The sequence below is a fragment of the Hyperoodon ampullatus genome, assembly GCF_949752795.1.
Source record: "Hyperoodon ampullatus genome assembly, chromosome: 4".
Lineage (NCBI taxonomy): Eukaryota > Metazoa > Chordata > Mammalia > Artiodactyla > Ziphiidae > Hyperoodon > Hyperoodon ampullatus.
In genome coordinates, this window is record NC_136917.1 from 167,105,598 (window position 1) to 167,123,537 (window position 17,940).

General features: G+C 47.7%; 1 protein-coding gene across 1 annotated transcript in view; it reads left to right on the top strand.

Moving 5' to 3' along the window:
* Positions 1-227: 227 nt before the first annotated feature.
* DAP (death associated protein) overlaps positions 228-17,940 on the top strand; it is a gene marked incomplete at its 5' end in the record, with an annotated part of 60,194 nt that continues 42,481 nt past the window's right edge. Inside the window, 2 exons of the mRNA XM_079702435.1 lie at positions 228-282; positions 11,910-12,006. Coding sequence (XP_079558561.1) covers positions 228-282; positions 11,910-12,006 — 152 coding nt within the window. The remainder of the gene's footprint in view (positions 283-11,909; positions 12,007-17,940) is intronic.

Sequence of the window (17,940 nt, forward strand, 5' to 3'; positions counted from 1 at the left end):
GCTGGCGGGGCCGCTCCACGTAGGCGCGCGGCGGCCGCGCCCCCTCCAGGCGGCCGCGGCCGGTCCGCCTGCGCGCGGCCCCGCCGCCCCACGCACGCGCCTCTCTCGCTCGCGCGCACTTCTCTCCAGGCCCGCGCGCACTTCTCCCCAGGCCCGCGCGCACTTCTCTCCAGGCCCGCGAGCACTCGACGACCGCCGTCCAGGTCCCTCTGAAACCCGGTCGCACCATGTCTTCGCCTCCCGAGGGGAAGCTAGAGACGAAAGCTGGACACCCGCCCGCCGGTACTGACTCGTTCCCACTTTCTCTCCTCTCGCGGGCCCGGAGGGAGGGCTCGAACCCGCGGGCACGGGGCGCGGAGCGGGGCGCCGGGCGGGGGAGGCAGCCGGCCAGCCTGGGCCGTGTCCGCTCGTGGGGTCTAAGTTAAACTCAGCCCCGCGCTGGTGAGACGTGTTTCTTTATGCGAAACATCGCAAGCCTGTGCGAGTTGCATGCAAATTAGAGTGACTTGAGCAAGCCCAGATGCACAACTTGCTCCCAGAAGTTTGGGCGGTGAATACTTACTTAGAATGTACAGATGTTTTAGCAAAACGAGTAGCCGAAACAACGACAAATCAGTGTTTTTAACGTCATGATGATAAATCGTAGACTGACAGCATTACAAAAGAACCAAAGGAGAGGAAATCATTTTTATCATTAATCACTCAATATGACTTTTTTTCCCCCTCCAGTTTCTGTCGCATTCTGCTTTTCCTCAGAAGTGGTTTTGTTTTTTGCTTTTTGCTTTTGCACATCCTAAACTTCCGAGCCAAGGAGGTTAAATGCAGGAAAGAGTCATCTTTCTTAGAAAATGTGTCTCTAACCAACCTTCACGTTCAAACCGTCTCTTCCCCTTTCTGAGCCCAGTTCCTGTTTGCTCTTTCGAATCTGCCCAAACTGGTGGATTGCTTTTTCTCCTCTCCTTTGGAATGACGATCGATCCATATAGAAGGACACTGGGAGGGAATCAGAGGTGACTGGGTCCCAGGATACGAGTCACTTCAGTGTGGGGGGTTTTTAGGGTCTTAGTTCCACACGTTAGTTAAAGTATCAACTCAGTTTGCTAATAACAGAAGCCTTAGCCAAACATGGCTGCTTTTTATGGAACATTTGTGCCATCTTCTTGTTAGAGGAAAGATTCCCCTCATTTCTGTCTGCCGCCCCCCACGATAGGGCACTAATTCTCTGCCTCAACACGGTGAATAGAGAAGTTCTTTCCACATGTTGCATTCCGGAGTAGGGAATGCTTTTCACTAGTGAAGCAGGCTCTGAACAACAACAAGACTGACTGGCACTAGGAAAGAAAAATGGCTAACTGATGCGTGGGGGTGTCAGAGCATGGGATTTTAGAAAATAGTTCCACAGAAATGGAAATAGACTGTGGGGGTATCTGTGCTGAATTAGTTTAAAATTAAAAAAGAACTTCAAAGGCATTTCCTTTCATGATGACTCTGACGTTTAATTCCTGCCGCTGGGGGTTCATGTGCATCATTCCTGCCTGATGACCTGTGCAGCACGGCAGGAGGGAACACCTGCATTTACATTCGTGGCCATGGACCACGCGGCAGCAGTCTGCACAGGGCTCCCCTGTCCCCGGGCAATGAGTGGCATTAGATGTATGTGTTGGAATGATACCAAAGCAAAGTAGCAGTAATGAAATTGCATATAGAGAGAGCCATATGGAGAGTTTTAAGATCAGAGGTATAAGCTGTCTCTATTAACGACCTGGGAGAAACTTCATGAGGGACTCTGATTTTCTTTGAATTGTAAACAGCTAGGCTGTGTGAGTTACAAGTTAAACATCTTATTTATGCCCAAGGAGAGGGGAGCCAGTGTATTTGTGCTGCTGTAGCAGTGCACTTGGGTTTTAAGTTTTGAGGCTTGTCACTTCTCTAGGGTTCAGTTTTCCTAATCCATGAAATGGGAGGTTCGGGCCAGATGGTCCCTGAGAAAGTAGCAGGGCAGGGCTTCCTTTGTGCTGTTCCTGTCGCCATCCATCAGGATTGGAGCCCAGGGGCAGTTAGTCCCACAGGTGAACTCCTCAAGTGACTTCAGGGCAGCTCCCTTAAGCCTTTGAGGCCCCCTTCCAGCAGGAGCTGCTAAGGAAGCTGTCACTGTCATCCTGCATTTCCCAAGGCCGGTCACACTTGGCCGGGGGTGCAGGTTAGAAAGAGACCTTTCATCCCTTATGGTATATTGCCTCCCAGGTAGTACCGCTCAGGTGCTTTTTCTCCCTGTGGTACAGAGGCCCCTGTGTGGAAGCCTGTTTGGGCAGAAAGTTCTGGGTGGCCTTGTTTACTCCGGTATGATCAGAGGTTAGACAGTTCTGCAGATTAGATGTTTAAAACAAACAAAAAAAAGGCAACCACTATAATAAAGGATAATCATCAAGTACAGCCGAGAGCCCAGTTCATAAATCAAAATAACAGCCTTAAAAACACTGGGAAAACTTTCATTAAGGGCTTAAGTTGGATAACAGGAGCTTGTGCTTAAATCTGCAATTGAAAACTAAATTTAAATTTAAATCTGCAATTGAAAACTAAATTTAAATCTGCAATTGAAAAAATAAAACTCTCCTCCATGACTCTCTTCTTTTTCTTTTGTGTTTTCTCGTTATTGCTGTCTGAACTGGGGACGCTCCTGTGCATCTGCATAGCCTCCACCTGTCCGCCTGTTCTTCTTGCTTCCAGGGCTGGGTCCCACTGATGCTCAGTGCCTGGTTCAGAATACTCAATAAATAGCTCCCGAGTTTCTCCAGAACCTCTTACTGCCTCTGCCTTCCTCCGTAGCATGTGCGGCCCACAACTTCCCTCCACTGCTGAGCTGTCTCCAGAGGGTACTGGGGGTGCAGGTTGGACTTTCAGCCAGCTTCGGCAGCAGCATCACAGCAGAAACTGTAGCTAACATTTGCTGAGCGTTACAACGCGTGGGGTATGGGGAAGAAGAAGAATTTTCCCTTTACCCTTCTAGGTTCTTAGCTGAGATCCCCCTTAAGATAAAGGACAGATTAACAAGAGAAAAACAGACGTTTAATAACATGTATGTCTCCTGTATACATGGGAGGTACTCAAGAAAAATGAGTAACTCCCAACCACCGCCTTAAATAGTAAAGATGAAAAATGCCAGGGAGAAGGGGAGGGAACCAGGAAATGCACCAGGGGAAGGAAGACAGTTATGCAGATGTTACGATTCTCCTATAATTTAGTCATCCTTTTCTTCCTGGTACAGAGAGAGAGACACTTACAAGTGGAGATTTCCCTTATAAATGTAAATGTTCCTAACAAGGGTGACTTCTCGGTATGGTATATGGCTTTTCCTTGTGTGCTGTTTCTTTTTTTTTCTTTCTTTTTTTTTTTTTTTTTAGCAGTACGCGGGCCTCTCACTGTTGTGGCCTCTCCTGTTGCGGAGCATAGGCTCCGGACGCGCAGGCTCAGCGGCCATGGCTCACGGGCCCAGCCGCTCCGTGGCACGTGAGATCTTCCCGGACCGGGGCACGAACCCGTGTCCCCTGCATCGGCAGGCGGACTCTCAACCACTGCGCCACCAGGGAAGCCCACTGCCTTTTTTTTTTTTTTTAATTTTATTTATTTATTTATGGCTGTGTTGGGTCTTCGTTTCTGTGCGAGGGCTTTCTCCAGTTGTGGCAAGTGGGGGCCACTCCTCATCGCGGTGCGCGGGCCTCTCACTATCGCGGCCTCTCTTGTTGCGGAGCACAGGCTCCAGACGCGCAGGCTCAGTAATTGTGGCTCACGGGGCCAGCTGCTCCCTGGCATGTGGGATCTTCCCAGACCAGGGCTCGAACCCGTGTGTCCTGCATTGGCAGGCGGATTCTCAACCACTGCGCCACCAGGGAAGCCCCCCACTGCCTTTTTTAAAAAAGCTTCCTGTCAGGGTGGACCGAGCACCTCTAAGACGTGTTTTCAATTTCCCCTCTGTGCTCTAGGACTTTGGGGGACAGACGCATCCTCCTCTTTTCTGTGAGTGTCCTGTTTATTTCAGACGATGCCTGTGCACTCTTCCTTGGTTTTGTGAGTAGTTTCCCCTTCCCAGCTTCAGAAATTCTTTTGTTTGGATAGGGACTATTCACTTTTGTATAAAGTACTGTATTAGTTACAGTTTTATACTGTACTCACTAATTGTAACAGACAGCCCCAAATCTCAGTGGCTGAGCAAGTCAAGGTTTATTTCTCTCCCGGTGGCCCTCCTACCAGGAGAAATGCAGAGGCCCAGGTCCCTCCTGCCCAGCGACTCCGCCTCTGCGGAGGGTACTGAGTGCAGGCCGTGGTGCCAGGGCCTTGTGGTGCCAGGGCCTTGTGGTGCCGGGGCCTTGTGGTGCTTCCGTCTGGGAGCGGCATGTGTCACTGCGTTAGTTTCCTGTGGCCACTGTAGCAAAGCGCCATACATTTAATGGCTTAAAACAACACAACTTTATTATCTTCCAGTTCTGGAGGTGAGAAGTGCAAAATGGGTCTCACTGGGCAGAAATCATGGTGTTTGCAGCTTCCTTCTGGAAGCTCTAGGGGAGAATCCATTTTCTTGCCTCTTCCAGCTTCCAGAGGCCATCCACAACCTCAGTTCCATCTGCGACATTCCTTCCCCTTTGCCATGCAGCCCAACACATAAACGGGTTCCAGGGACTAGGGCGTGGCCATCTGGGGAGGGCTCATTACTTTGCCTCTTTTTGCTGTATTAGGGCCACGACCCAGGTAAATGGCCCCAACCCAGCTGCAAGGGAGGCTGGGGTTAGGGGTGATGAACGCTGCCTCACTGCCTGTCCCCGAGTACCTCCAGGCAGGGATGCTACTTCTCCGTGGAGTTTCTGAAATCCGCCACCCTGAACGCAAGGGTTTCCCCCGCGGCTGCCCACACCCTCCTCGGGTTTGGCCCAGTTGCCTTCTGGCTGGTCCTTGTCTTGGCCTGCTCACCACGCGGTCTGTCCTCTGGGGCGGCCTGTCAGGGGATGGAGCGGGCCCTGCGTGGAAGACAGGCTGGCCCGTCCAGTCCCGGTCCACAGCCCCGTGGCCCTGCCCCACGCTCCACGCCTCTGAACGCCACGTCTCCTCGCCTGCGGGGTGAGTGGGGTTTCCCCCATGTCATTGAAGGGCCTTCCCACCTTAACACCTTCCGACTCTGAGCGCAGAATAGCAGTTTCCCTTGTTTGGTCCTCAGTTTTCTTAGAGAGGAAACCGTCAGGGCTGCAGGTTCAGCAATTTATCCGGGACTCGCTTTTTAGCGCAAGCATCACTTTCCCCCGCTGCCTCAGGCCGGAAAGCTCCTGTGGCGGGAACTGTACTTGGCCTCGGGGGTGAGGGGTGCCGGGGCTCCCGGGGTCCCCATGACTCACCCTTTATCCTCCACTCTCCCTTCACGGGGCTCCCCACCTCGGGGCCACCAACCCCCCCAGACGGGCGTGGCTCTCCTGCTGGCCAAGGAGCCTCCTCTCCTGGTGGAGCCCTTCCTCTCAACCAAGAGGGACCACATTCCTTTGCCCTGATCCCCCCACTGTCCCCCATCCCGGGGGCTGTCTGGTCCCGTGTCCACTTTGCTTTTTTTTTGGTTACGTTCTCGGCTAACCTGCAGCTCTGGGTGTTTCTGGTTTGCTTCCTTTTGTTCTCACCGGAGCAATTCTCAGAGCCTTTCATCTCTTTTTTTTTTTTGCGTGGATTTGGTTTCCTTTGAATCACATTTCAGTAGCTCTTCTTGGGCAAGAACAAAGAAAGCATCCGCTCACAAGTCCTGCTCAGCACGGCAGCCAGGGCTGGGGCTGCTCCCTGTGCAGGGTGCTTTTACTGTCCATCTAGGAACACCCTTCTCATCCCCCTGCCCGGCATGCAGCTGGGGGGTCTTCCTAACCTGCTGTTGAGTGTGGGCCCAGAGCCAGCTGTCGGGGACCATCTCACAGTCAGGCACCCAGATGCCTGAGGGGATGCCCGGCCCTGGGGGGATATGTCATCAGCCGCTTCCTCAATATTTGCCCACCTGACAAAGTCTGACCTGGAGGATGCTTCCTCTTCCCCCTTTGCTCCTTGGGTAGGAAGCTGCTCTGCAGAGAGCTTTCAACATCAAACACACTTTCTTTCCTGGCCTAGACCCTCTCCATAGTCCATCTCTCTTGTCTGTCTGAGGAGGAGTGTTGCTCTGTTTCCTGGAATGTTCAAGCAGGGCAAGGCCTGCGGGCTGTGATTCAGGGTGCAGGCTGCCGGGGTCAGAAGCTTGCTACCTGTGCCACCGGGGCCACTGGCTTCCCCTCCTCGTGGGGCTGGGGTCTACACCATAGGGTGATTGGAAAGTCAGGGGGTAGGGGGGTGCCTGGCCAGTGGTTACAACAGGGCCTGGCATGTGGTGGCATGAAGACTGGAAGGATTCTCCAGGATCTGCAGGTCTCCAGAACTTACTTAGATGTGGTGAGTTACTGACGACAGCCCTGGAGGTGGTCAGCTGACCAGGGCAGTGGAGCGCCCCATGGTGGGTGAGCACTTTGCAGGGTGTGTCACTCACTCCCCAACAACCCGGTACGTCGGTCCTGCCATCCCCACTTGACACGTGAGGAAGCTGTGGGGAGGAGGTGATAAACCACCAAGGACTCGCACACTGGAGGGTTCTCTAAGTGCTAGATGCTAGTTGTGAAAACCCGTCGCCTAAGAGTAGCTGAGAGTTGAGCATTCATGGGAACCAGGCCCTGGCGGAGGTGTTTCACATGGGCTCACTCCTTCAGTCCTCAGAGAACCCCTGGGGGGAGAGCACTGCCACCCTCCCTTCACAGGCAGGACCCTGAGACAGTGCCAGCAACTTGCCAACACACACACACACACACACACACACTCACACAGAGGCAGAGCTGGGATTTGGACCCAGGGATCTAGCTCCAGTATCCATGCCCTTAACTTCAGCTTGGCACTCCTGTTAAGAGGAAGCTTGTTATTCTCCTCCCCACCCCTTAAATTTATTTATTTATGGCTGCGTTGGGTCTTCGTTGCTGCACATCGGCTTTCTCTAGTTGCAGCGAGCAAGGGCTACTCTTCGTTGAGGAGCATGGGCTCTAGGCACCCGGGCTTCAGTAGTTGCAGCGCGTGGGCTCAGTAGTTGTGGCTCGCGGGCTCTAGAGCGCAGGCTCAGTAGTGTGGTGCACGGGTTTAGTTGCTCCACGGCCTGTAGGATCTTCCTGGACTGGGGAGTGAACCCATGTCCCCTGCATTGGCAGGTGGATTCTTAACCACTGTGCAGCTTGTTATTCTTGAAATTTGAAGCTCACATTTGAATAACAAGCACAACAACAAAAATCTGAGTTGTTTTTTGTTTACTAATGTCTCAGAAAAATACTTACATTCACAAAGATTTCTGCAGAACAAGCTCTGCCTTTACATTTTTTACCAACGAAGAGTCCTAGAGACAGTAATAAAACATTCGATAAATATGTGCTGTTGTATTTTTTGGCAGTCGTGCAAGTTAGAAAGAATCTGTCGCAGCCTTGAGTTATTATTATTGCCCCTTTATATTGCTGCATTAATCACCACACATACTGTGAGAGATTGATGAACTTAATTGTTTTTATAAACTAGATTAAATGAAGTGCTAATGTGGGGTGACTGGGTTTGGACGTGTGTACTTACGTCAACAGAGAAGTGGACAGGCTCCCTGCGAGCTTCCCGAGACGTGATTATTTCGAACGTCACCTTGACATTCATCCTCCATTCCTTCTGTAGTGAGTTGTACACTCTTTTTACTGTTAGCCAGTTTATAGAACACACCTGGGATTTATAGTTTTAAGGTTTTTGTGTCTACCAGCTTGAAATGATTCAGAGATTATTTTTTAATGGGCATCTGTATTAGTTTGCTAAGCCTGCTATAACAAAATACCAGAGACTGGGTGGTTTCAACAACAGAAATTTATTTTCTCACAGTTCTGGAGGCCAGAAGTCCAAGATCAAGGTGCCAGCAGGTGTAGTTTCTCCTGAGGCCTCTCTCCTTGGCTTGCAGATGGCAGCCTTCTCACTGCATCCTCACATGGCCTTTCCTCTGAACACATGCATCCCTGGTGTCTCTTCCTCTTCTGATAAGAGCATCAGTCCTATCAGATTAGGGCCCCACCATAACAGCCTAATTTTAACTTAATTGCCTCCTTAGAGGCCCTGTCTCCAAATCCAGTCAGGTCTGAAGTTCTGGAGTTTAGGGCTCCAACCTGTGAGTTTAGGGAGATCACAGTTCAGCTCATAACAGCACCTTTAATCACTTTCTCATGGGCATGGGATAGGGGTGGGATAAATGGGGGAGGAAAATGAATTTTAAAAAAATTCAGTGGGACAGTTCTTCTAGCCTCCTCTTTTGGCCAAAAACATTCATAATCTTATATTTCAAGAGAGTGAGTAGATAATTATCTTAAATATATTACAGAATTTTATTTTCAGTCTCCATTTCTTAAGGTTTGGCAGGCTACATAACCTGGGAAATCTTGATTAGCCACCTGCAAATGGTATTTTTGTTTTCTTATTTTTTTTTAAATTTGAACCCAAAGTGAGGGAAATCTGTAGGAATCACAGCCAAAAAAGTAGCTAAATTCAGAACAGTTAGCCTGAACCTTGGGCCCATGTGAGGCAGGAAGTGACCTGGTGTCTCTTCCTCTTTTTATAAGAGCACCAGTCATACTGGATTAGGGCCCCACCCCTATGGCCTCATTTAACCCAAGACCCCAGCTGAAAGCTGGTGCTCAGAGGCCAAACTCATGGAGAAAGGGTGCAGGAAAAAACTGTGTCCAGCAACGCAGTGGGGTGGTGGGGAAGCTGGTGTGTTTCAGCCTGGCCTCTGGATGGCAAACAAAGGCTCCTGGAGAATTTGAAACTGCAGGCCTGCCTTTACATGGGCGATGAGTTCAAATTTACACTGTTTGGCCATTCCTGTTCTCAGTTAATGTAAAAAGGATTTCCAGGTTTGACAGAAGCATGTACAGCATCTCTCCAAAGGGATGCTGCCTGTACCCCACACCCCAGAGGATCCCCACAGATAAAGGCTTACTGAAGACAAGCCCATGGCCCACACTCACCCCAAACAAGAGCCAGAATCAGAGAAAAATGAACAGTGAATGAGACTCCCAAGGACCTCAGATAATAAAATAATTAGATATACAACCATAAGACAAGTATGCCTAAAATAATTAAATACATAAAAGAATTAAAAACACGAGATATGAGTAATGCACTATCAAGTAAAGACCAGACAGATTTGAGGGGGGAAAAGCTTTAGAAATGAAAAATAAAAACGATTGGAATAAAAATTGGTCAGGATAAAAGCAGATTTTTGAGAGAATTACTGGACAGGGTTATATTTCCTTCTTAACAAAGTAAATGTCCCCTCCCCACTGAAAAGAAGTGATGGTGGCAGCAGGGAGATTCTCGTTCCAAAACCAGACCAGCAGATGCATCATTAAACACGGTCCTTTATTTCACATGCCCTCTGCTTTGCCCTCCTCTGATGGACTGCAGCTGGGTACCGCTGGCCGTGCAACAGGCATTGTTAGCTTCCTGAATCCTCCCAGGGAAATTGAAAACTAATAAACCCGAAGTGTATAAGCCTCAGGGTGTTTCACATTCTCCTTCCTGTTGGCAGCATCGTAAAGAAACCAGTCCTGGGCTTTCATAATTCAGCAGGGTCCAACGTAATTTGAAACACCGGAGGATGTTTGTTGTACTGTGTGGTCAGAGCAGGGCTGTGGAAGAACATGGAGTGGCTATCCTGAGGAGAGAGGGTGAACACCCTGAGCCCCACACCCGAGCATGGGGCCAATAAGCTCAGTTAATACACTCTACTTTCTATCACGTGCCAGGAAGCAGCTGAACACCTCTGTCTTCGTCCTCTTGGGCTGCTATAACTGAGTACCACAGGCTGGGTGGCTTGTAAACAACAGACATTCTCACTGTTCTGAAGGCTAGAAGTCCAAGGTCAGGGCACCAGCAGATTCGGTGTCTGGTGATGTCCTGCTTCCTAGTTCACAGACGGCTGTATGCTCTGTCCTCACCTGGCAGAAAGGGTGAGGGAGCTCTCTGGGGTCTCTTTGTAAGGGCACTAATCCCATTCATGAGGGCTCCACCCTCATGACCTAAGCACCTTCCAAAGTCCCCACCTCCAAACAGCATCACTTTGGGAGTTAGGATTCAACAGCCTCTCTTCTCATCTAAACTTGTCCATCTTAGGACGTGGCTCTTATCCCCTTTCTGGAGATGAAGCATTGAGGCTTTGAGTGGCTGACTAATCTAAGACCATGCAGCTGAGGACACGGAGGGACTTGCTGACCCTAAAACAGGCACAGGCGACTGCCATGTGGGGCTGGCTTTTTGGATATAAGGCCAGCATTTCCAGACTTTATCCCATGGAACACCAGGGTCCTGAAGAATGATAACCAGCATTACCTGGGAGAGGAGTTCTGTGGTGAAATACACTTGGGAAAGATAGCACATTATATGCCCCATATAAAGCCTACAATGCACACTAAAGGCAGAAAATCTGTCTTGAGGAAACACATTTAATTTGTTCAACCTCGCATTTCCCACGCTTAATAGATCCTAGAATCCCCACTTCTGTTGTCATGTTTTTCTCTTGCAAAACATCATTAACATATTAGCCATTAAGGGAATACAAATCAGACTACAATAAGACACCACTTCACACCCACTAGAATAACTATAAAAAGATAGACAATAACAAGAGTTGGCGAGCATGTGGAGAAATTGGAACCCCTACTGGTTGGAATGTAAACAGTTCCGTGGCTTTGGAAAGCATTTGGGGATCCTTCAAAAGGGTAAATATGGGATTACCACGTGACCCAGCTATTCCATTCCTACATATGTACCAAGGAAATGAAGGTACATGTCCATGTGTCCACACAAAAACTTGTACATACACGGTTGTTTATATCTGCATTATTCACAGTAGCCAAAAAGTGGAAACAATGCAAATGACCACCACAGATGAATGGATGACAAAATGTGGTCCACCATGCGTGCCGTGGAGTATGATTTAGCCCTGAAAACGAGTGAGGCACTGACACGGGCTGTGACATGGATGGACCTTGGAAACATTATGCTAAGTGAAAAAGCCTGTCACCAAAGACTATGTATTTTATGATTCTGTTTCTGTCAAATGTCCAGAAGAGGCAGATTCAGGTGACTGGTTGCTAGGAGCGGGGGGAGAGGAGGGATTGGAGAGTTACCGGCGACGGATTTCTGTTTAGGGTGATGAACGTGTTTGAAAAGGATCGCGTGCAACTCTGAAAACACTGCAAATGAGAGAACTGTATGCTCTAAATGGGTGGATTATACTGTATGTGAATTATATGTCACTAAGGCTGTTTTTAAAAACCAAATAAACTTCTGCCAACTCTAGGGTTTCACAGCACAGTTTGGGAAAGGTTGCCACCGGAGTGGACTCTGGCTGTGTGCACAGCAGCTGTCCTGTGTCCCCTGTGGCTGTATCACCCCTTTGAAAGCACCATCGGCATTTGAGAAAATACTACAGGCAGGGATTAAGTGGGGGATTTTTTGCATCGAGAAGCGGAGTATAACCGAAAGCAAGCAGCCACTGTGTCCACACGGTTTATACTCTGGTTGCACTACCGCTCCTACCAAATACTTGAAAGGAGACCAGACAAACAAAGGAGGCTTGGAAACTTTCTAAGTGGATCTGAAGTAAGAGACAGCGTTGAGTGTCACATCACATTGAATCTCCCTGTGACAGCCTTAACCTCTGTGGTTAATCACTGTCGCCACTGGCTGATCTGGACTAACCGGGGACCATGGGACAAACACACTCTCTCGAGCTAGTTCCCCTGCCGTCCGGTGGTTCCGTGTCCACCCTGATCATACCCTCTTTGTCTTCACTGCAGTGAAAGCTGGTGGGATGCGAATTGTGCAGAAACACCCGCATTCTGGAGACACCAGAGATGAGAAGGAAAAAGACGACCAGGAGTGGGAAAGCCCCAGGTAGGAGAGTTCTAGCGAACCTTGAGATGTCTCACAAATCACCGTTATTCAGTTAAACATTAACATTTGTTCTCTGCTCCGTGCTTCTGATAAACCCCTGGGCTTCGTGGGCCCCGTGCTGTGTGCTTTTCCTCTCCTGAGCAGTGAGGTGGGGCTTGTGTTCCCAGATGGGAGAAACAGGGCATCGAGGGCATGCCCTCTGCCTGCATCCAAGCGGGTGCATCTGTCTGTGGGCAGAAGCCCTGAACCTCCACTACCATACTGAAGTCGCCCACAGACCTTTGAAAATGCCATACTAGTTGAATCTCTGGGCTGGGCCTGGCATTCTGTGCAGTGAGGGCAGAGAACTACTGATTTAAATAAAGTTTACAAACATTAGGGCTTTGCCAGTTTCAGCCAAGCAGAATCACTGAGGCCACACCCTCATGAGTGAGCGAGTGCCCTTAAACGACATCTCTGCCCCCAGCTTCCCGGCTCCCCGACAGCTCATCTTCCTACAGCACCACCATCTCTGTTTACACCTGTCTTCCTTGGTGATTCTGATGTCAAGTTTGGTCCAACGACCTTGATACAAGTCCACTTCCTTCCACCTTGTAACATACAAACATGCACCACCAAGACCCACCTGTCTGTGAGCTTGTCCATGTAAAGGAAAGTGGGCACTACGCTTTCTGCCTTATAACTCACCCCCAGACAAGTCTCAGCCAGAGGAAAAGGCAGTGTGGAGGGCAGCCAGCCTGTGTTTCTGTACTTCATTCCAACAGCCCTGAATAGCGGGTGGAATGCTCCCTGGGTTACACGTGGGAGACTGAAGCCCACAGAGGCCATACGCTTGCCATGCCGAGCAGGAGCTAAACCCAAGTCTGGAGTCCAGAGCAGGGCAGGCTTCCATAAGAGTAGCTGCTGACAGCACGCACCCCCTAAGAAGGACGTGCATGTGCTTGGTGATCCCACATGTCTGCTTACATATGTGCTGCACCGCTGGGTATTTTCTTTAAAACCTCATGTGATATGACTTACCGGGCAGTCACTGAGGGGAGGACAAAGTTTGAGGTGAAGTTTCGGAGTGATTATTGCCCATTTTAAATCATGAGATCAGCAACGGGAAGGTTCTGCCTAAGTTCTGGTTTTATAAAAGAAGAAGGTGGTTTAAAGAAAATTCTAGAATTTTCTTTCCACTGGCTATCTTCACAAAGCTGTGTTTGGCACGTAGCAACATCAGGAATTCTCCTACAGGTCCACGGTCCCGTATCTGAAAACCTTGGAGCCTAATTTATTTCAGAATTGAGAACTTCTGATGTTTTAGGAGAAGAAGCAGGTTTTAGGAGTATAGGACCATACACATTTCATACAGTACCTGTAGTGGGGTCTCGGGCAGCCTAATCTGTGTATGATGTTCACACCAGCAGAGATGCATTTTAAAAATTTACAGACTTGGAGCAGGCCAGGTGAAGTTTCGCCTGCATAAGAGTTGTAACAAAACTTTAGTTTGGCATGTGAGAACATTCTTGGATTTGGAACCGAAGATAAGAGCATGTGGCCTGTAGTCATTTCCTCCTCTAGGAAACCCAGGATGTCACTTCCCTTCCTACCCACTGGTTCCCTAAGAAGGAAGAGAGGACGAGACAGAGAGCCATGCCTGGAAAAAAATCCTGGAAAGTTAATGAAATGTGCTTTTCTGCATGAGTTTAAGTGGAATAAGGGACAAATAGCTATTTCTCTGCATAACACAGTGTCAGTACAGTGACAGATGATAATTTACTAGCGTGTTTAGAAATAAAGACAGAACGGCCCATTAGTTTTCTTTCTATTGATTTTCCTCTCATGAGGTGAAATACAGCATTTATGGAAGATGCACGATTTAAATATATGTGCCAGAGGATGAAGGATTGCATGAGAAAGGAGAGAGCACCCAGCTCTCTAGACTTTATCGTCTTATCCACTTTGAAGGTTGGTTGGAATGAAGTGTTTTGAAGCAGGCGGACTGCAGGGCAGGGTTTGCCTATGAGCAAAAGAGTATGTTTGTTCCCTGCAGTCCAACTGTTGTACTGTGTTCCTCATGGGCGTGTTAGCTCTTGTCCTCTGGACTTTGGCTTCTCTCTTTACCGCTGTGGGTTAAACCCCCGGACACACCATTGACAGAAGGGGTAAGCCCCTGCAGACTCTGAAGCTATTGGCATATGTGGCCAATACAATTTCTTCCAAACCCCTACACCAGACCTGGTACTCTGTATCATAGGTCATTTCCCTCACCAGGCACTCCCCGTTTTTCTGGTGGGCTAATTGACTAGTCATAGTTCATAGCGGTCATTGATGGTGTTACAGAATGCGGCGAACCCGGCCCTGTTCTAACTGCTCTGCCCTTGTTCATTCATTTGAACTACTTGAAACTGCTCTATTCTCAGCCCTCTTTGAGAGTTGGTTCTTGATTAGTATCCTCATTCCAGATTACTACTCCCACTTCAACGGCTCAGAGCGGTTAAGTGACTTTTCCAAGGGCACATAGCGAGTGAGTGGCAAAGCCAGCATTCCAGAGTGGCAGCTGGGTCCATAGTCCCCCACTCTTAGCCCCTGGGGTGTGTGTACCAATGGAGCGCCTGTTTTGTGCTGGGCACTTACTAAGTGCTTCCCATTGGGTTTAATGTGCACACCACCCAAAAGTTGGTATTACTGTGCCCATTACACAGATGAAGAAACCAAGGCCCAGTGAGGTTATCTGACCCAATGATATGTAGCCAGTCAATGGTCTGGCCAGGATTCAGTCCTGACCCTGTCTTGACTTGGAAGCCTATGTCCTTAATAGGCTACAGAAGCCCCCTGAACTGACAAAATAGTTTTAGGATCAACTGACTGTAAATCCAAATCCCTCTATAAAATAAACTTATTGATTCTGGGGTTGCCCATAACCTATTCCATATTCCTCAAGCCCATAATCTCACCCATGCAGCCCTACCATCAGTAGATGGCCTAATTCCAGCTTACAGCAGGGTTTCAGGGCACTGGGCTGGTTTTACTTCACATGTGGAAAGACCTCTTTATTTCCAGAATTTGTCAGACATTTAAAGTTTTACATTAATTTCCCTTGGAAAGGTCATGGCATGTGACTTCAACATTCATATTACCCTAATCCTAATGTTCTATATTTTTTCATGTTTTGATCCAAGTGTTCTCCAGATATGAAAATAAGTGCACAGTCTCAGATGCCAATTTCCTCCTTAGATGCGCATTTGCAAAACTCTTTGCTTTCCTTCCCAGATATTTAAAACTGGCTTTGTATTTACTGACTCATCTCTGGTGGCTTCCTTCCACAATCAGTAAATCAAGTACTGATTACAGAGAAAATGAACAACTGGAGTGTTAAAGAGGTTATTATGTGACCCAAAAAACCCCCAAACACTTTTACTTGTAATCTTCTTTTGTAAGTCTTTATGATACTCTTACTCCCCGTAATCTTGTAATTTTTCAGATATAAGAATAAAATAATTTCTTCTGCCACCAAATTGTTTTGAAATGCTCCATTTAAAAAAAGAAAAAATAATAAAGTAGCACAAATTTGAAAATGTTTCCCAAGAATTCCATCAAGCTGAGTTCTAGTTACCTGTGGCTCTTCATATCCAGACAGAGTAAGAGACTTCATTGTTATGAGCTAATACTTTCCTGAGTGGCTGCTAGATTCCGTCTCAGAACTGACCCAATCACGGAAAGCTCTGATCTTCCTCAAAGGCTTCTGTTGAGCATATTAAGATGAAGTGCCCAGTTTCATTATGTGAAAGAGAAATTGCAGCATAGAATGGACTTCAATAATCAGTAGGATTCACTAAAAAACAGTGTAGTGGTGAACATGTACTGAGGTCCTACCATTAATCGAGCTTGGTAAAAAAAATATTTTAAAAGGTAGGTGACAGGAAGAGTAAAGTAGAAGTGGAAGGGCTTGTGTGTGGACTGGGGGTGGGTGGGAAAGGGGTGAAGGAAGAGGGAAGTGGGGATGGGGCAACAAGGGTAGGAAGGGAGCAGCCCTGCTCTGAGCTCGGCAATTTGTACAGCTCTGACTCGGGGCTGTGGTGCTGTTTTGTGTTCACATACCCCCAAAATAAGCAAACAATTCCAATCATCCAGAATGTGGGAGAGATCCAAGATGGAACACACACAGTAACAGATGGACCTAATTGTAATACAAAGGCTACTATTACCAACTGAAAGGCGTGGGTGGGAGAGTGACCTAACCTAAGTACAATAATAGTATTTTGGGAAACTGCAAAAAACTGCATAAATGCTACACTCCAGTTAGTAAATATGTCTTCAGGGGTTTAGGTTAGCAATTCTGAAATTGCTTTATGTGTTTATTACAATTGAACGAATAAGTAAATATCTTGTGGCTGATGAAGAGTCAAATTTCTCACTGTTAGAGAAAGAAGCTTACAAATAGGAAAGGGGAAGACTAAAATGGCTTTGTGGTGTTTAACTGGAATTGGAGGTATTAGTATGAACTCATAGTTTTAAATGGATGGATGGTTGGATGGATAGTAGATACATACAGACATGTACATACATATATAAATAAATATACATGGGGGAGGATCTGTGTACACACCTGTACTTCCCAGCTGTGTTCACTGACGGGGCATAAAAGAACGGCACCATGTAGCCATGAGCATCCTTAGGGCCGGGATCCTGGTTTCTAAACACCATTCCCCAATCAAGTGAACTAGCATGTTTTGGAGAAGTAGTTAATTCCAGGACCAGGGCTGGAAAAATACCAGATGAGCCTGTAACAACTTGTAGTGCCAGAACATAAGGAAAATTCCAAAAAGGATGGGACAAGTCGAAACAACACAGAAGCCAACCGGAAGGCACACCTAATGGCAAAGATGGAACAATTTGTGAGAAAATAAATAACGATAGTATTGGAATATAACCCGTAGAGTAAAATAGATATCCGTGAGTCCATACTGATATAAATAAGTTGAATACATAAATGACAAGGGACAGCTCTTCTTTATAGAAGAATTCCAATTAATATTGGTAGAAGGAAGGCGGGAACTAGAATATCACCAATAGGCAAACAGCACAGTGGTTGTCAGCAGGATCCACTGGCGGACGCTACGATTAGTGGGCAAACATTTAAGGAGAAACAGGATAATTTTACAGTGTCAGTTTCCTCCAATGTATTTATTAACTGCAAAACAAGGAATGTCTTTACGTGGAGACCATGAAAAGGACGCTATTTCACAGCATAAGCGCTGAAATAAGAAGGCAGAGAGTCATCCTGTTGGGCCTCAGATGGGCACCTGCGTATCCATGACGATCATTTTTGTTGCTCTGTGCACGTCTGTGAATGACCGTGAAAGTGCCGCGAGTATTTGTTTCTCATCCAACTCTCCCCTGCTTTTAGCCGTCACTGATAACTCCTGCCTGAAACAGTTATTACCAGATGCAGGCTCTGTTACCCTGGGGCTGCCGTCACAAACACCGCACATGGGTGGCTTAAAATAACTGAACTGTATGGTCTCCCAGATCTGGAGACTGCAAGTCCAAGATCCAGGGGTCCCCAGAATTGGTTCCTTCACCAGCAATCTTTGGCATCCCTTGGCTTGTAGATGTATCACCTTGATCTCCGTCTTCACGTGGTCTTCTCCCTGTGCACTTCACCTTCCCTCTGTATATGTCTGTCTCTGTGTCCAAATGTCCCCTTTTTGTAAGGACATCAGTCATATGTGATTAGGACCCACCCTAAAAAGCTTCGTTTTAACTCAGTTACTTCTGTAAGACCCTATTTCCATAAAAGGTTAAATTCTGAGGTACTGGGGCTAAGGATTTCGTATATTTGGGGGCGGGGAACAATTCAGTGTCTAACGGATGTCAAATAGTAATCTATGGCCATTTTCAATGGTTCTCTCAGTTAAAGTTAATCCTGAAGATAAGAAACAGAAAATT